General features: G+C 40.1%; 1 protein-coding gene across 7 annotated transcripts in view; it reads right to left on the bottom strand.

Moving 5' to 3' along the window:
- CCNT2 (cyclin T2) overlaps positions 1-19,062 on the bottom strand; it is a 25,970-nt gene extending 6,908 nt beyond the window's left edge. For 2 of the 7 annotated variants that reach the window (XM_057366544.1, XM_057366545.1), the window contains exons 1-8: positions 18,857-19,062; positions 18,028-18,109; positions 11,497-11,625; positions 10,950-11,010; positions 9,825-9,887; positions 3,563-3,608; positions 2,072-2,235; positions 190-260 (exon numbers count right to left, since the gene is read on the bottom strand). In XM_057366544.1, the coding sequence (XP_057222527.1) occupies positions 190-260; positions 2,072-2,235; positions 3,563-3,608; positions 9,825-9,887; positions 10,950-11,010; positions 11,497-11,625; positions 18,028-18,109; positions 18,857-19,056 (816 nt within the window). In that variant the 5' untranslated portion in view covers positions 19,057-19,062. Of the gene's footprint in view, positions 1-189; positions 261-2,071; positions 2,236-3,562; positions 3,609-4,365; positions 4,474-6,457; positions 6,899-9,824; positions 9,888-10,949; positions 11,011-11,496; positions 11,626-18,027; positions 18,110-18,856 lie in introns of those variants that run through there. The other 5 variants (XM_057366548.1, XM_057366547.1, XM_057366546.1 and 2 more) reach the window with 4 other exon arrangements.
- Between the last annotated feature and the right edge of the window lie 939 nt (positions 19,063-20,001).

Raw genomic sequence — 20,001 nt, 5'->3', positions numbered from 1 at the left:
ATAGTTGTACAGTCCATTTGAATTTAGTTCAGAGGTGAGGATAAAAGCTGGCTCAAGGTTTCACTGCCTCCTAACCCCGACACAGGAATAAAGAGCAAGTACAACATAATTAAACTTTTCCTCCTGGTTCATAATTCTCCTAGAAGTTCATTTCTTCTTGCTAGACACTRTTACAGGAAAATTTCTTACCCGCCAATTTCTAATTCTCTTGAGCCTGCTAGGTGTTTTCTCCAGTATTTGCAGAAACTCATGAGTTAGCTCTGAATAAGAAAAAAAAAGCCATTTTTACATCTGATTCTGTTGTAAACAGATAAAACAGTCTAAGGTCATACAGCTTTTGCAGTAGTTACTAAGTCCATGCATGATCTGAAATAATATTTTAATTAAAAATGGTTAGACAAGTGTTAACAAAAAAGTCTACAGTATTTCACTGGGACAGAYTTCTGACAACTACACACATTCTGAAAAACAGGTTTAACTATAACATTTTGGTTTCACTCTTGCACAACGTGGACTTGGTGGACCACATATTTCAAGAGGGTTCTATAGAAACAATAGCTCCTAAAATAACATAACTTGCCATTCAGCCTGGACATTTTCCTTAGGAAATTAAAAATGTGTATTTTCAAGGAAAYTTAAGTCACTGTTTCAGTTATTCCATCAAACTTCAGGAACAACCAGTAATAGCTTTGCATAAAACACAGCAGTCACACCCTTGGAAGGACTCTTGTTTTAAASAACAGCTTTGAAATAATTTGTGTTCAAGGCAGAGTAGCTGGCTGTGTTAAAAAAACCAAAGACACTTGCAACTGGTATGCCCACAGGAAAATGCAGGTCTCTGCACTTATCAGCTGCAAATAAAAATACTTTCCACTGAACCTTAATTGTAGTCATAAGCTAAAAATAACTGCATACAGTCAGAATTTGAATGCAGAAGTACAACTTTTACAGTCTGGAAAAACTGGCTTCTCCAGAACTCCACAAGTGAGCAATAACCTAAGCTGCTCCCAAGTGCAAAATTACCACAGCCCTTTTGTCTACCTGAGTCTATTAAACACCCCATCTCCATAAATGCTTGAAGAATTAAGTGATGTTCACAGAGAGCTCACAGCATTCCCCTGTGGGATTTTACAAATCCAAACACTGCATGCTTACCAAAGCCACAAACCCACAGCAGGTAGGAAGGAAGCAGGGTGGTGTTTAAAACTGCAGCTACAGCTTGAAGAAGCCCAGATGTCTGAATCTGCACTTTGAAGCTCACTCTAGTTCTGTGCTTCACACAGTATCTACTCAATTTCTCACTTTCAAACCCTCYCTCCCCAAACTGCCATTTAGAAAGAACAGCTCAGCAGAGGAAAGCAGAAGGCACACAGAGCCAGTGCTGGGAGATCTCAACATACTCTGAAACAAATGTTTCACTCCAGGACCAACAAAGTTCAGCACAGATCTGAAAGCCCCAGCAGCTCTCACCTCCACTGCAGCAGCACATCTAGGCCTTCCATTCAGATTCCACTGTAATAAGTACTACAATRAAGACAGTAAACTTCTAGGTGTAGRGTGTTGTAGGTGTATGCTTTCTTTGGGAAAAAAGCYATTTGACAAGAAAAAATACTTGACAGGAGTCTTAGATACACAATCTACACTAAACTGTTAACACAGAACCACCTTCATAAACATGGCTATTTTACCTACAGTCTTATGTACACTCACTGAAACAACACTGAGGTACCTGAAACCATCAGGACTGCATGAATTAGCACTGCTAGATTTCCATCCCTCTCTTGGTTCTGAAAAGCACTAAAAAGGAGGATTCTATGTTGCACCTGCCAAAGGTATGTGGATATCCCAGCCAAAATTCTTTAATTCTTGCCAAGAGGATGAAACTAAAGGTCTCAAAACCAAGTCTGTCCTCTGAAGTTCTTCTCACTCCCATCCCCTTCTTTCACTGAAGATGCAGTACATTAAATTGGTGAGATGTAATTTCACCTGAAAGCTCTTACTGCATACTATGCTCCCATCCTTMCATGAATAAACCCTTGAATTTCAAAATGAGAAAGGCAGTATTACTCACCATCTAGCAGTTCTAGAGTAACTGAAGGATCTACATATTCCCACCAGTGTTTTCCATCAGTTGATACTGGAATYTCCCAGTTGGACCACTTGCAGGCCAAGTGAATGCACACACATGCTATCACTGTRGGCTTGTACTGAAGACAGAATGTAGTAAGGTGAAGGCTGTTGCACAAATTTCGTAATGAGGAACCAAAGGAAATCAAACATGTAAAACAGAAAATCCAAACAAATCAACCATTAACATACAGAATCACATAGCTTGTCAATCAACAGCAGTTAAACATTTTGTTGAATAAGTTCATAGGATATCTTACTGCCCTAAGAAAAAAAGGGCAGGACATTTATCTGGTAGAAAAGTTTGATTTGTTTTTGCTATCAAAAGCCTAATGAACAGTAAGCAATTTTAAGTTATTCTACTGTACTTAAGTACTAAAAAGAGGCAGTATAATTTGGTGAATTAAAATTCTGCAGTAAAAAGAATTCTGCATAAAGCTGATTGTGCAGTCTCCGAATGAGACAATAAGAATGTCTCCAGCAGTCCCACAGGAGCCAGGTGAGTTTCTTMTGGGCTTTGCTTTCACCAGGCCCAGATTTCTGACATTTGTGACCTTTTCTTCAGCTTCCAGAACTGCAAACCCMTTGGTTCACTTTCAATGCTTTAGCATAACTTGTCTTAACAGCTGCTTAAGTACAGAATCTTGCCCATCAAGGAACAAGCAGCATTTATTTATTTATTTTGAACAGTTCTAATAAGCAGCAGATATTGTTTAAAAACTATTATCTACACATAAATGTATCCTCTTAAATAAAGGTTAAACTAGTTTTGCAAGAGTCAAATTGAAGTAGTCAAGAAATCAGGAAAAGTCTTCTAATTCTTTCTATGACAGGCTATGTCTACAAAGCACCCATGTGAAATCCTAGAATTCTAAATTTATCTAAATACTTAAGTTTTAAAACTATATATTAAGATTAAAGAGCTATTTTTAAAAAAAATAACATTGAGCTAGTACTAGTCTATCTAAAGAGAAAAATCAGCTAATAGTATCTTAAAATCAGCTAAGAAAATATCTTAGGCCCACTAGAGTTTTTAAATTAAGACTGGATCAAGATACTTTAAGTTAAGAGAAAACTGCCATTAACTACAAGTGTAAACTAAAAATAGTTTTGTACTTACCAAGATGCTCGGGTTTCTAGGTTAAGTTTATCTCTTTGTAATCTTTAGCTGCTATTCAGGCTACCAATTTTAGACTTATGCACTCACAATCGAGAAAAAGTCATCAGAAAGCAGCACTACACTTCTCATTGTGCATTTAAGCCCTTTGTGCCATCAGGCCCTTGTCCAATACACCGCACTGCAGGCRGGGAGGTGCCACCACTGGAGGTGGCCCAGTCCCCCGCTGCAACAAGGGTAAGACACATCAGGGGGCCCTGCAGTAAAGGAAGCTATAGTGTGCTACAACAGTGCAACAAAGAGGTTCAGGATAACAACCTGTTGGTAGCCATGAAATAGGATGTCTGTGCCAAATCCTTGCTTGCTGTAAGAAAAGAAAAACGGAGATATTAAAAGATCTGCACTAACTTGGCAGGTTCATCCCAAAATTAAAGCAGTTTTACCTTCCAAAATCACTGCTGGGTATTTCTAAAGAACTGGTCTGACTGCAGCTAACTAGCCTTTCAAATAATCTTTCCTGAGACACAGAAGAGGCTGTCACACTCAGTACTGGAGCTGGAYCTGTCATTCCCTTCACTGGCCCTCCCTCCTCCTGTACACCCCACAGTTTCCCTCTACTATGGACYCCTCCAACACCCCACAGGTGAGCATTCTCCTCTGGGAAGCGCTGCTTCCCTGCTCTCACCTGCAGGGGATCCCTGCCTTAACCCGGGACTGCAGCAGGCAGGCAGGCAGCCAACCCACAGCACAGTGCTTGTCCTGCTCTTGAGAGGTGCATGGCAGGACACCCTCCCACCTCCCCAGAAACAGCCACCTCTCTGTCCCAAAGCCCTGGAGCACAGCAAGTCYCCAAGCTACAYGGGAAAAAATGCAGAATTTTCTGCTCCTTCTAATTAAGAGCACTGTAGTCATAACATTTTGCTCTACATTTGTTAAACCTATGGCAAAGCTTCGATAGGAAACAGAAAAATTCATTTGAGTTAGTCAGAAAAAAAATAWCAAAACAAACCACAGGACTGCAACATGCCAGAGATGAAAAACTGACTTAGGCTGTTACAGTCAGGTAGTACTGACCCCTAGAGTGACACCCCAATGCTCCTCACTCAGGTAAGAGAACTTACTGTAACATGCATTAAATGGAATAGCTGGGCACAAGGGGTTTAACCGTAGAGGGAATGCAGCCTTCATTGAATTCTTACTTTGACACTATCACTTGAAATCAGTGCTACCTGCAGAAAGCGTAGTGTTGAATTTTATGTCAAAGGGAATACTGTTAAATTTTTATTTTAATAACAGTATTTCTATAAAGTTTGAGAAATACTACAGTGGCTTTTAAAATTAAATTTTTAAAAAGAATATTAAAATGTGATTTAACTCAAGTTCTAACTATTGCCAAGAAATAAAATTCAGATTTGTCTTTATGCTGCAGCCAGGCAGTGCCATAGTCTGGGAAGAATGTGAAAGTAGCAAGGTAACRGGATCTGTTCCTACACACAAATTCTACTAATCCATAATGATCAGAAGGTGAACTGACAATGTGTTATACTATGATATTTAGTTTGCACACTGTAATGGTAACTGCACGACAAATAACCATGGAGTTCAACCTCTTCCTCCCATCTAAAAAAATGTAAGGTGGAACTACAAAAATAAAAAAAAATTAAAAAAAAAGACTATCATAACAAATGAAAATACAAAATGGTTGAGTAAGACTGAATTTGATGCCTTGCTCAAAGCAATACCAAAAGGATCTTCAATGATTTATATACCGTGTAAAGTAACATGTTTGAATTAAGGGAGCGAGACCAAGAGGTATCTCTMCTCTCACTGAAATGTCCCCTTTTGAACAAGGAAGAAAAGCAGAAGCCAGAAAACTTCTATTTAACATCAGCTTGAAAGTTGAGTAAATCAAAACACAAACCTGGAAGAAAAGAATCACATCTTGAAACACACACTTTAGCTTTAATCAAAATTACTGTGGTAAATACCTCACCTACACTACAAGTAGTATGGTTCTGTTTCAACTTATTTACAGCTAAATGATAATCATTGCCAAAACTAGCAAGAAATTTCAGCTCCCAACTAAAGCCTTTGATAACACAAGGCATATCTGAAAATATCCATCCCAAACTCTTCTGTTATATATAGGATAGCTTTGGTTTTGCAGAATCCATCAGTGAAATTAGATCTAATGAATTTTGGTTCCTATATTTTGGTGGTTTATTTCCATGATAGCTGTGGAAAGTTCATCTCCAAATTGAAATCATCTTGAAGCAGAGGCTAAAACAAGCCAGCAGAGCTGCTCTCAATAACTCACAAGCCGCAGGACCGATGGCTACGACACCAGCCATGAATGACCAGTTTTAGATTTTAGCAKTTAGGAGTGATTAAAACAACCATCCTGTCTCACTGCTGCAGAAGCAGTCRTAAGACAGGGATTAGTGAAGCAGTAATCAATATTTTGAAACAGGACTTGCTGTCTGACACACCTTCCAAAAGGCTGTCTCCAAGAAACTGCCAWCTGGAAACCAAAATGCTTTTTACTRGGCATRCCAYACTATTCAACCAATTSCAATTCCAAGAYACCTGATACTCTTCAACACAGCTTATCTTGGATCTTGGGATGCTCATGAAAATGGGACTGACAAGTCCCCATCAGGAGCCAGTAACAGGCTATGCCCAGACCCTGACAAGGTGTGAGCATTCCCCAGAAAGAGGAGATTGCAGATAAGCCAGTCAGCATCAGGAGAGAGAAGCTTGCTGAAGTCCTTCTGGCCAAAGGAAAAAGCCCCAGGCTCTGAACAGAGGTGTGCTGGTGGGTGCCTGCTGTATCTGGAAAGGGCTGGAGGAGGCCATGGTGTAGGCATTCAGGTGAGCAGTCCTGGTGGCTTTAATCTCTTGCAAGGATTAAAAGCTTGGGAACTTGAGGCCTGTAAAAGCCTGAGGACAAAGTTCAGAATGGGAAGGCCACCTGTAGCAGTGCTGGAGTGCAGCTGGTGTTTCACGTGTTTCCACACCACTAAGACCTAAATTTTCCTCATGAGAATACCCTCTGAAAAAGCTGATGCATTTTCACCTCCTCTTCTGCTGACTTTCTTTCTCAGCCTGATTTAAACAATGGCATCTGTGCACACAGATACTATGGGAGATTTGAAAGATYTGACAGTGCAATTTCCACAAAAGATTAGTAAGGATCATGGGTGTTCAAGATACCTGATAACCTGCAGAGTAGCGAGAACAATCTTAGAAATCCTTGAGATCCCATCTTCAGTTCCAAAAGGTTGTGTTCCAACACAGAGAAAGGAGTGACTGAAGACTTCCCAAGATGGAGATGAGGATACAGATTCCAAGTTTCTCCAGAAGAAGGCTGAGAACAGACTGATTTTGTACCAGAGCATAGAAGGMCCATGCCACTGTCTTGGCACAGGGGTAATTTCACTGCTGATCATTCAACTAGCATTGAAGCCAGCAAGGTGATGTGACWCCAGAACAGTTTTTGGTGGGGCTTTTTTCCCCTTTTTTTCTTTTCTTGTCTTCAGTACTGGAGCATTCTTGGAATGGGCACTGAAGCTTGCTGAGAGGCCCTCACATATCCACTGCCTTCAGATTCCCTGGACCTGTGGGATCCTAAGGAATGATGGTCCTGTCTCCTCTTCTCAGTCTCTTGACACTGAGGAAGAATGGTGCAGAAAAAATACTAAGCCCACACCATTTTCCTTGTCTGCTATACTGACCAAAGTGCAAAGATGGAACAAWTTTATTAACCCATGAGTCTCTGAACACCAAAAGGAATAACTAGATACTGTATGCCAGAACATCATGAGTCATTATGTATCCATCCAGTCACCCCTTCTCTGCAAGGATCTGTGTTGTCTAGTAACACCTTCAAAAAGGCTTTCAATCTTAGAGAAGAATTCATGTTTTCTTTAGTTGTATGTTGAAGCAATTATATTAATGTGCACCAATTCCCACTTACTAGTTCATCTTCAGCTTCCAGCAGTTGATTCTGGTGTGCCACTACCAGACTAGACAGTCTTCTGACAAAGGACTTGGCTGAATCTTTTGAGCATTATCAACAGAACCTGGTGTTGAATTTTTTTTTTTTCATTTTGTTTTTAAAGGGGATAGCTTACAGCTTAATAACAGGTAACAGTGACACATTACCCTGGATGCAAGACAATAAAAAGTGATAGAGAGAATCAGCCATCCTCTGAAGCACTGCAGTTTAGCCAGCAAAAGGGCCCTTTCTCAACACATGACAATGCAGTGCACAAACCCCAAGCCAAATCCTTACGTACATTTGCAGACCTCAGCTTTATTGCCCCTTTTTTGATACTCAGTCAGACATTCATTTCCTCCCTTGCTCCCTCCTCTCCCCAAACTTACAGATGGAGGTTTTACTCATAACAGTCTTGGATAAGTTAATCATCTTTAATAAAAAAAAGGTAACTCTGCCTTCTGAAATGGCGCTTTTTGTCCAAGACGATGTTACCAGAACTGGATAAAGTAACCTTGGATTTCTCAGACCAAGGTTTAGTCCTTTAGCACTAAAAGTTTAACACTGACAAGTCTAAGGGATATTTYGAAAGCTTCAGGGCTCAGATTATCTGAGTGTTTCATCTACCGACATTGAAAACCCACCCTGTCCAATAAATATATGTTCAGGGACAGAGAACTAAACTCCTACCACTGTGYCTTCAATTTGAAGACAATCACTGTGCTCACAGGCCCATCTTTGTCCTCTCAATACATAAAACCAATGTTCCACGGCAATCATTCTATCCTTGCTTGACTTGCATGCATGACTTCAGATTTCATGCCTGATATTTTAAATTAGTTATTAATTAATTTAAAAAAAGATGTACTCAAATCTTGTGTTCAGTCTACACCATTCCTAGGGACACAGGCCCCAAGGATTCCATTTGTGTGCATGCACACACAGTAAGGAGCACACCTTCAGTGAGCAGGTTTCCAAACATCAGAGATGTTACATTCCCTGTGCACCAGTCCTTGAGCTACATGGATTTTCAGACCCCCCAAGTCTTCAGATTTCAAGACCTGATATCACTTTAGACTCCTAAGTATTTTGTTCAAGTCTACTGACATTAAATACKAGCTTTAAGATCTCAAATTAAAAAATTAGCAGTATCTTCAAAGTATGAATTTCAGTACAAAAAATTAGCACACAAAATAGAAAGAGAAAAGTTGAATTGGCTTACAGTGATATCTGCTATTGACTAAAGGAAATACAGTTTGWGCAGCAGTGTGCCTTTCTTCTTGCAGGCTTGAGTGAAGCACACAAATGAGGAAGTCCTGTGGCAAYACAATATTGCTCCCACCCCTCCCACAGCCCCAAACACCAAGAAGAAGCACAGGGGCTCCCTGAAACAGTAAAAGGTGCTCATATTTATAATGAACAACAGCTAAAACCCAAAGCAAAACCCTACAGAGCTGCTGGTGCAGACTACTGAGACTTCAGGTGCAACCGCACTCATGCACCAAGTCATTACCAAATCTGGACAGAAAGCAGAGAATCATTATCTTACAACAAGAATAGCAATAAAACTACTTTATATGCAAATCAGTTACAGCACCAGCCCTACTCAGTGTCTGAAGACACTACACCAGTCAGCTACAACAAATAAGAGACACTCTCCCTTCAAAGAGCACAATTAATTCCAGAGATAACAAATCTAGTTAGCAGGACTAAGTTGTACCTAATTTCCATATATTTTATAGAGGGAGAAGAAAAAACACCAAAAACTTTGAAGSAATTAACTATATATTTTTCACTGCAAAACCAGCTAATGACTAAAGWGTAACAACCATGATCAAATCATGCCCAAACACTTCTTAAGAAACATAATTAAAGCGAAAAGCTTATTTTAGATGCCTTTACAACTGATTCCTCCATCTTATGAGAGGACATTTAAATCTTTTTTAAAGCTCCAAAAGAAACCATTTCAAGAATTAAATTTTGGTGGCCAAAATGCCACCAAAAAATTATAAAGAAAATAGGTTCCTAGCCAGTCACATTGATGAGCTGCGTACAAGTTACAGGACATGTTTAACTAAACGTTTGGGGGTTTGTGCTACCACCAAAACAAGTAAGCACACACAGCTCCAGMAAAACAATTAGTCACACCTATTTGCATGTGACAGCTGACTTGCTATGCATTCTCTTTATCCCTCAGTTCATTACCTGAAAAAATTTGCTAACCAAAAACCTGGCATTAGCCATCAACTGAAAAAAAGGACTTCAGAGTGAAAAATCATCAATTCAGAATATTATGTATTTGGCCAATCAGTTTGCAACTACCAGCAGCTTCTGGCATTCCAGAACMCATGGAATAGGTAGTATTAAAATCAAAGCTAATCAGAAAACAAAAAAAAATATGAAGGACAGAGGACTGGACTTTTATGAAACTCTGAAGGTTAAGATCAAGCTTTTAATAAATAATTTAAAACATACTCTTTAGATAACAGAGTTAGTGAAGATCATATTAGACAAATAACATTACTTTCAAATTTTACGAGAAAGGTAAAAAAGGACTTACAGAAGTGGTTAAAAGTCACTGACCTCTCACTAATTGTGTACATTTCACAACATCTGTGTGTGGATGTTCAATGGTAATCTCAAAACCTGAAGAGTTACAAACACATTTTAGAATTATATATTTGCATCTGTTAAAATAAAAAAGCAAACCCCTTATGTCTCACCACAAACCTAAAACACTTGCTAGACCTTTGCACTGCAGAATAAGTAACACTGTTTAACTGCCTTTTATTCTTTACATTTCCATACTTTTGAATGGCAGATGGTAAAGCCACTTCGTGATCCATCACTAAAATACTCCTCCAATAATCTCAAATTTGGTACACACACAGCCTGGGGAATTACTCTATTTTTAAAGCTGAACAATTTCTTGCAAGTTAGTAAGTCAGTAAAAACTGTACTGCAGCCAAAYGGAAATATGTGTGTGCATGTGTACTTTTATTAATTTATTTCTAACACTTAAACATGTTGCATGTAAGAAATTACAAATTAAGTCAATTTAAGAAGCCTTTTTTCATTTATGTCACTGTTTTAAGAATCAGGTCACTACTGAGAGCTGTCTTTTTTAACAGTATACCCCAAGTAAGCAAGTCAGTGCTCTCAGATCTGCTGGCTGTGATTGTCCCTACACTATTTTAAAGTCAGAAAAGTTTATTGACAGAAACTTCCTCTTCAAATTTTGGAATCATCTGGATCCATTAAATGGTTACACTACAACTTGTGCTGTTCAGAGTCACTACCTGATCAATTACAAAATGTTCTTCTATGGAAGGGCAGAATGGGGAAGAGCAYTTGGTACAAAGCTCTCTCCAACTGCTGCAGGACACACACAGCCAGCCTAGTGTAACATGACACCTTATGGGAAGAAATATCAATGTAATTACTACTTGGAGTAAAATCTATTTGCAAGCCTACACATTTCTAACTCAAACTGCCAGAAACATCTCTTTCACAAGTACAGACACACCTYTTTTTCTTCACAGTGAACAAAACAGAACTGCTAACATGAAACTTAATTCACAGGTCAGAAGTTATACAGGAAAACAGTAAATTCTAGTGTACCAAYAGCACATCAAAAATGCAGTTATTTGGGTCCCACTACTTCTTCATGGCAAGTTGGCAGCACAGGGGGTATTTAGAAAGACATACCTAAAGTTTGAAGCATTATTGTTTCAAGTATAACCAGCTCTTGGGCYTGTTGAAGGTATGCCTGAAACAAAGAAGCAGACAGGTGAAGACACAGCAATCTCTTATCTCACACACTGCATATTTGATCCCAGCATCACAAGACCAGTACCCAAGCCAGTGAGCACTGACAATTCAGAACACTTCACAGTTAATTTCTTCCACCAGTACAAGCACTGCTATAAATTCAGTTACACCTGCCTGTCTTTCACAAGAAGACTAACTCAGTCTGAATCTCACAAAATCTATTCCAGTACAGCGTTTTTGGGGGAACAGATCAGGGGTGTGCTATAAGAATTTGAAGATGGAGCAAACTCTTCAAGTTTCATAACAAGTAAGTGAGTCTTTAATAAACTGCATTAAGTAACAGAAAATACTTAAATGGTGTAAAAACAAAAAGCTTTTTCCTAGACAGCAGACAGCAATACTCCAATAAAACAATGTAAAAAAATCATAAGATGAAATGTCATCTTTCAAACCATGTATCTTTGAAACCATAACTTCCACCTACATCACTCTTTGTATCCAGCTGTGGCTCTTGAGGATGAAGACAGGCATTTGCTACTTTAATAACATGTTCAAGTTTCCGTGGCTGTTCTTCCACTTTTGCAGCCAAAAACAATGCCGTGGGAGACATTATCTGAAGAAGAAAAACATGTGTGTTTTTTAACTTCTTACAAGCAGAACTTGAATTTTTATGAAGCCTAAACTAGCACAGAAAAGGTTTAAGAAGTTGAATTTGTGGCTTTTTTTTCTGTTTTGAAGTCATGCAGGGCAACAAAATATAACTAGTCATGTTTTATTTTGTAACTGATGCAATCCTCTCAGCAGCACAGAGGAGTAGCATAATGTTAAATTATATTTGTGAGTAAGATGTCTGAGGTCAAACTAATTCTAGTTCAACATAAAAAAAAATATTTTGGCCCAGAAGACTTAGTCACAGTAGAACAGGCTGTTTCAAGTTAAATATATTTTGTGAGAAAGTTCATCCAATTTCTTGCACAGAGMGAGTCACTACACCATCTTTTCAGTAAAACAGCTGATCACAAGTTCTGCTAGCATTTGATTCTCCTAAGAGTGTGAAACTTTGCAGAGAACTTTAATAAAAACAACCTGTTAGATAAACATAGGTTCTATAAGTAAAAGAAACTTTATATATACATATATATTCTTAGAAACTTTACTATGTGCCCAGCAGTGCCTAGAGAACAAAGCACAAGGATCCATAAAACACCAGTTACATCAAATGTTAGTAAAGACTACACATTTCATTTAAAGATGAAAAYCTATATAGAACTCTAGGTGTCACAAGCTGGCAGCAAAACACCATTGGCAGTTCAGTATCACCTAAGAGTTAGCTTTGAAGCAGAATTTTGATGCCTCTTGTCAGCTAGAATGATTGACATGTGCAGACACAACACAGGAAACCACAATTCACTGAAGAATGAGATCCTCTTGCAAAAGCTGCCCATATCAACCAGGAATTAAAATGGTACTAGAAATCATGTAGACATAAGCTGATTAAAATGGTTAAAATTATGTCAGTATAAAGCATTTATTCAGAGACTGAAATAGCTGCTTGGTGAATATTTAATTAATGCATGGTGCAAGTAGTGCAGGTATTGGATTTCTCATTCAATGCCCAAATAGAACTAGACTAAAGAGGAGGCACAGGCTCCCTAAAGTCAGGTTTACCTTTTTTTTTGTCAGTAAGGAGCCCTTTTTTATGCCAGAATGAAACATTTGGTATAAAAGTTCGCAGTATATGCCAAACTGCAAAAAAAACTAATTGGAATGAAACATTTAAGGAATTAAATTTCAGAAGCTTTCAAATGTACTGAGGGAGTGCTTTTTGCATCCTTAAATCACTTTGAAATGTCTGCTTGGATCTTAAGTAAAACTTTAACGTTGGGAGACTTGAAAACTGACRCCCTGGGAAGGTGATACCCTTTTGATGAGTAGAAGTGTGCCATGAGAAATCTCACAAAAATCTCAATCTAAAAAAACCAACCACCCAAAACAAGTCACAGGGAGCAAATTCTTTTACAAGGAAGACAAAACCTCCTGTTTTCTTTTTAAGAAGCTTGTAACCTAAGCCTGATGAACTAATGAAATACAAGCCCCAAGTGAGGTGYTGCTGAACAAGGCTATATTAGCACTGTCATTTAAGACTTCTGATGATTCTGTAGAAATTCCTATCCCTATTTGCCTGAAGTAATGATAGGAAATTCTGGAAGGAATTTCCTTTGCCAGRGACTTGTCTCACACTGGGAGATAAAACTTTAAACAGTAAATGTCATGAAAAAACTTTCTGGAGTTCAGAAAGTGAGAGATTCCACAGCTCYGAAGAGGCAGAAAACACCAAAGATGTCAGGCAGCACACACATGTATAACCAACACATACATCATATAAAGGTATTTTACAGAACTCAATTTCTAGCACAGCCATGGTTGGAAACATTTCCATTTCACAGAGGCATTCTTTGAACCAAGACACCAATGATTGCACAATTAAATCATCAGCAAATTCTCACTCACTATTACTCTGTGTCTGASTGCACCAAAATTCTTTTCAATAAAGCACCATCACGCTATTTTCAGGATATTTTCTGATTTACTGAAACACATCAGATCTGGCCAGGAAGTCTCCACACAATTCCTGATCTCCAAGACCATACATAAAACACAGCTCCGGAGGCTGATTAAGTCAAACTGATTAACTGTCATTTAACTCTGGCTCATCAGAAATCTATGTACAGCGCAATTAACTATTTCCTTCAAAAAGAAGTGTTGGCTTCTGGCCAAAGAATTTCAGGTCTTTGTCTTATCTAGGACAAAGGGTTCTCAATCCCAGTTTAGAATAGGTCAATATTTTTAGCTCCCTTGGTATCGATTCAGAAAAATAGACATCCTAGTAAAATTCCAGACTTGGCACACATGTAGTCTTCAGTGAACATGACACACCCTGCTAAGTGTATAACTGGCAAAGTTACTCAAATGCTTTCATTCATTTCCAATTACCAAAAATGGCAAGAAACCCAAGCAAAGTAGAACAAAAAAGAAAAATTAAAGAAACATACTTGACAAAGCAGTAAACTYCCCATATATAAATATCTTAATTTGATATAAACTAAAATAACTTAGAGTAATTATATACCATGCACCCAAAATAGTCTTTAAGACTTTGAGAAATCTTCAGAACACATGTGATTTATGAAATTAACTCCCACTTTATTACTAGCTGGGAAATTTGGAAACCAAGTACTACAGAAATAGGAAAAAAAAACCCCAAACCTAAGAGTCTTGTTACCACAAGCCAACAGCCTTACACAGCAAGTTTCAYTGGGAAATGTGGTACAAGTCTTCTTACACTTAAAAAGTACAAGCCATTGTAAACACCAAGACATTCAGAAAAATCTCAGAATACATATGCAGCATGTATGTAGTTTTCTGAGATGTCCCTCTCTCTTTTGTTGACAATATTAGTATGTTTTTAGCTTTGATACAGYTTTGCTTGAGACATTAAGTGCTTGCAGTATATGAGAGGCATTTCAAGTTTGAACACAAAGAGCTGTGAGGATTTTTTGTATTATAACCAGGAGCTCACATTGCTTAAAAGCAAATATGTTAAATTGCTASATTAAAACCAGAACTGAAGTATCCAAAACAGCCTCACTAGAGCTTGAAGCGTATTATGAAAGTTTWAAGAACTTTGCAAAACTGCAAATTCAACTGTTTAGTAATGTGATTTGGACAAGGAACAAGGAAGGGAATGCAGAAGGACTGGAAACAAAATACCCTCCACTCAACTCGCCTACCTTGCACTTGAAGGAAAAAAAATCCTCATGCAGCCTTCTTTAGGCTCTTCACTGAGTTCCACCACATGTCACAAAACCCCCTTGACATCATCAAGTCTATTTTTGACTGGTTGTTTGGTATTCCACATGGCATTTCTAAGGATTATATTTAAAAACTACAGCTACCMTTTGGATGCCTTACCCCTCATTTCCAGTCGTGGGAAGGGTTTTTCCCCTTTCTGTTCTTCAAATCACAGTGCACCGAAGAATAAGCACCCAAAAGAACTGTTTGCAGTAGAACAGTGTGACACACCAAGTATTTACAGAAGAATTTTAGTTTTGAAGGTATTTTAAAGTATAATAGTGAGGCTAGTACTGCCTATAAAAAAGCAGCAGGCTCCCTCCTCATCCCARTATTAGCACAGACTAACTTTATACTCAGCAACCCAAAGTTCCTATGCCCTGGTCAGCAACACAGAAAGAATAATTTGCTCTGAGGAGAGCCACAGCAGCTCCTGTCATTTGCACAGACAGTGAAATTAGTAGTCAGGGCATCTAAGTCTGCTTCCCAGAATTGGTAAAGCAAGTTTCCATCTTCCCTGGGGCACAGCAACATTGCAAGGACTTCACCTGCCTTGACTGCAACAGCAAAACCTCAGTGCTTTCTTCTTTGCACCTAAATGTATGTATTCTGTACGTAATTCAGAGCAACTCGTAAGTGACTTGCTAGCTCACAGGAACTTCACAAAAAGGGAGTATTTGCCTACTAGAGCACTATATGTAATACATTCCCAATGAAGACTACATTAATTGGTACATGCCACCTCTGTGGTCCTGCAGACTGAAGATACTGCTGGAAATTCTGTTCCTTATTCACAGATGACTCAAACTCCTGAAAAACTGTTTAGCAGTAATTTATACTGAAGAAAAAAAAAAAAAGACAACATCTACTCAGCAACTGAGCTTCCACCAGAAGCCCTGTTGATTAACAAGTGCGTGCACGGGACATATATGACATAGATGTATATTTGTATAACATGGCAGTTATGCCTGATGATAAATGTACATGTGCTTATTACCAGACTAAAAAGATTAATGTACCAATGAAAGAGGACAACATAGGCCACATTTTTTCAGCTGAAGATCATAAGGCATTTTGACTAATGGCCATCTAATTTTCTAGCCCCAGCCTTCTCATTTCTTCCTGCCATGGATAAACAGCACACAACAAAGAAGTATTAGAGATATATTGCATATACTGTAGGATAGTTTATCTAGGTCTTAGCTTTGAGTCTGGCAGTACCTTACTATTCATTTCTAGGATTACTTTCTTCTTGCAGTGATGTATAGTGTTACATTTTTTAGCTTGCCAAGTACTCTTGAGATTTGTTATTAAGAATTTATTAGAGTTGTTGGCTTTAGCTTCYTCTACATAGAACCTAATGGATGGTTTGGGAGTATTTTAAAAGTGATTTCATTCACTGAGACCACCCTCTTTACCCCACAGGAATGTGACTAAGAAAATGCTCTTGCCCATGAGCACACACAGCCACTTTCTGGCCTTACACTCATTAAGAATTACAAAAAGKAACTCAGCAAGAATCAGTATTACTGAGGGATAACCTGCAGTGCACTTGCCTTTAACTTTGAACACTATTACCTGAGAATTAATTAAACTGTACACTTCCCTCCTCATAATAGTTGCAGTTTCCATGGCAGTCTGCCCTTRCACAGCTTACTTGCGAATTTTAAGATTCATGAATTTAAGTAATAGTTTTCATAAAAAGTGCACTATACATTAAAATACTACTGTGCTGCCAGTTCCAGGTGACTGTCATTTACCAGTACCCAGTGAAAACCCAAACAGAGCAGCTAAAGCTTCTTGCTGCTTAAATCTAGCCTAGATTACCAGACGACAGCACAAACAGTATCCAGCAGGTGATATAACAGGTATGTGGGTCTATATATAAATACAGCAGCTCTACACTGAGCCATCTCTGCATTCCAAGCAGCTCTGCCTACTTTATCAAGCCCACAAACCATCCACAGTCCCAGAAAACTTTGGATGCCTCCTGAGCTCCTCTTCTTCCTGCTACATGGGCAGAAGAGTAGAAATAGGGGAGTAAGAGGAACCTGTGTGGATGAACACTGCAGTTTTGGTAAGAAGCCGCTGGAAGTTTATCTCAGATTTTGCACAAAAAATAATTAAATACACTTCTGAAATGTACTACAAACAAATAGGTATTTCCAGCTAAATGGGTATCAATAGGACGCCCATTTGCTCAGTCAACAATAATAAAYTCATGACAGAAAGAAGAGTTGGCTCTCCCTGTACCCCACTGTGTACCTGCCCCAATTGCAGGCAGTGTAAGGTTTGCAAGATTCTACTCCTTGGCTGATCAAGGTCTGCTTTGGCCTAGACCTAACACCTGTCACAGCCTCAATCTGTTTATTTTGTCACTAAAAGATCTAAGAAAACTCAACCTTTRGTAACATACCACCATCACTATTAACTATTCTGTCTTAAAACAAACAAACCCCAAGAACATTTTGACTATTATATTATTATTTTTCCAGCTATTGAGTCCAGTACTGGACATAAAAAAAGAATCTGACATTATCCAAGTTGGTATCTCCAGTTCCATACCTGTTACTACATCCCTACTACAGGGAGCATTTTTACTGAAAAAATCTGTTTTTATAACACTGTATGTTCAGAGTCAACATGATCAGTTCATTAGGCAAAACAAGATTTACCTCATCACAAACAATTTCGTCTCATATGACTTATCACACTACTTAAGACTAGAGTAGCTAAAAGAATTGAGACTGCTTCAGGAACAGCTATATTATCCATATGGATGCACACATAACCACGTTATCACTTTCAGACACACCATGCCAGAGTTCACCACGAAAAATGTGTGTTCCTACACATTAGCCTTTCAAACTGCAGCACATAAGCACCAGCCACATTTGAAACATTTATATGTATTCTTCACACTTCTGAAATATGCTTGCTGATGGTGCCTATTTATTTATTTCAATAGCAGAAGATAAAATCTAATTGCCATAGTTAAGGTAATCCAAAGCTGAAAACAAGCATCATTACTGCTTCTAAACCACTGATAAGAAGATAGAATTCCTAAAAACAAATCTCACTTCACACTTCTGCATGAAACACTTCTCAGTCAGAAYTGCCAAATTATGGGCATATTATTACCACACATAAAAATCATACTTACATTTCGATTAAATTTTGTGAAGGAATGATGCATATAAAACCTGTGCATGTAAACAATTGCGGTATTTATCGTAAGCTGAGATCTGGAAGATTAAATGAAGGAAACACTACATATTAAGAAAATTGTCTACAAGAACGGAAAGCAATGTGCTTTCCACATCAATCACTGCTCTCAACATCCTGTCTTCAGCTGAAAATGGATTAGGGACGTGGCACTTCAGAACTTAACCGATATTAACACATCCTTAACTGATATTAACACATATCTTTCCCATCTGTTTCGCAGACCATGTGGATATTCCTACGCCCGGCTCTCCGGTCACCCACGAATGAAAACTCCCCAATGGGCGACGTACACCGAAACACTCTCTCAAGTGCTTTTGTTTCGTTCCAATTCARCTATTTCAGTAGGGGATTCGATATGGCCTTGCTCTATTTTTTTCCCCTTCTAAAATCTTATTCAAGAACGGCTAAGGAGGGAGTTGGCCGTTTCAGGGAAAATGGGTCTGCAGGCAACTGGGATTTACTTTCTCAGTGCCCCAGCCCGCAGCTCCGGGCACAAGCGTGGCTGAAAGGGCAGGTGGGAAGCCGAGTCCCTCACCCGCCGACAAAGAGCGCGGCGCGGGGGCTTCGCCAGGCTCCTCCTCCCATTCTGTGCCTCCAGGCCACGGCTCCATCCCGCGGGAGCGCCGGCCGGGGCTGCGGAGGAGCGGCAACGGTCCCGGGAAGGGTTCCCACACGGGATAAAAGGTCTCCAGCCGCCCCTCCACACGCGGTCCCCGCCGCCCTCATGCCCGTCCCGCCCGGCCCCGCCGGCCCCGCTCGGATACACGTTGAGGCGCTGGCCCATGTCTTGGATGAGGTTGGCCGCCTGCTGCCGGTACGAGAGCTCCTTGTCGGCCTCCACGCCGCAGCGCCGCGAGGGCGTGTTCTCCAGCTGCTCGCGGCTGAAGAACCAGCGCGACGCGGCCGAGGAGCCGCCGCCGCCCCGCGCCGCGGACCCGGCGGAACCCGCGCCCGCCGCCGCCATGACACCTCCTCCTCCTCCTCCTCCGGCGCCTCCTCCCGCCGCCTCCATCGCGGCTCTCGCGAGAGCTCCCGCGCCCGCGCGCGCCCTCCGCCATAGAGTCTCGCGGCGGGGCGGCCGCGCGCAGGGCGGGGTCACGTGGGCTGCAGGGGCTGAGGGAGCGCGCGAGGGCCGCGGGATCGGGATCGGGATCGGGATCGGGATCGGGATCGGGATCGGGATCGGGATCGGGATCGGGATCGTGAGGGGTTGGGATCGCGGAGGCTGGAAAAGGATCCTTCAGATCATCCAGGCCAGCCGTCAACCACTGTAACCTCTATAAATCACTGAATCCATCGCCCAGCTCCCCTTGAACACCTCCAGGTATGGTGACTCCACCGCCTCCCTGGGAAACCTATCCCAATGCCTGACCGTCCTATTAAGTGGGTTTGTATTTCATATGATGCTTCGAACATCTTCTCGGTCTGGATAGCGGTATGCCCCAACAATAAAATGAAAGGTTAAAAAAAATGTTAAAACCAGAAACCAGGATGCATCTTTTAATGTAAGTAATCTCAGAACAGCTTGGAGGAGAGAATGTGGTAAAGGAGAAAAGAAGGAAAGAATAAGGATGCACAACGACTTCCTAGGAAATTCCTGTCTGCTGCCAATATCAGCGTGTAGACACTTGAGAAATGCATAGGACAATGATGGACTTTGTATCATTGCAGATTAGCAGCTCCTGCAGGTCAGTGATTCTCCTGCAGCTTGCGGGTTGTTCTCACTGGGCATTCCCTATTCAGTCGTGGATTTTCAGCAGTGGTTTATGGATTCAGGGTTCAAAGGGTACRAAAAGGTATTTAAAGTTCTGATCATCATGCATGAAAATGAGAGCTTCAAGGGTTCTTCCCATGTTTAGTATATGCCATTAGCACTCTGTGGTGGTTTCGCTCACCTGAAGTTCCATCA

The sequence above is a fragment of the Malurus melanocephalus genome, unplaced genomic scaffold (genome assembly GCF_030028575.1).
Source record: "Malurus melanocephalus ecotype Western Australia unplaced genomic scaffold, MMel_1.1 scaffold_67, whole genome shotgun sequence".
NCBI classification, from domain to species: Eukaryota; Metazoa; Chordata; class Aves; order Passeriformes; family Maluridae; genus Malurus; species Malurus melanocephalus.
The sequence above is the reverse complement of the archived record's forward strand: the minus strand, read 5'-3'. Positions and strand labels throughout refer to the sequence as shown.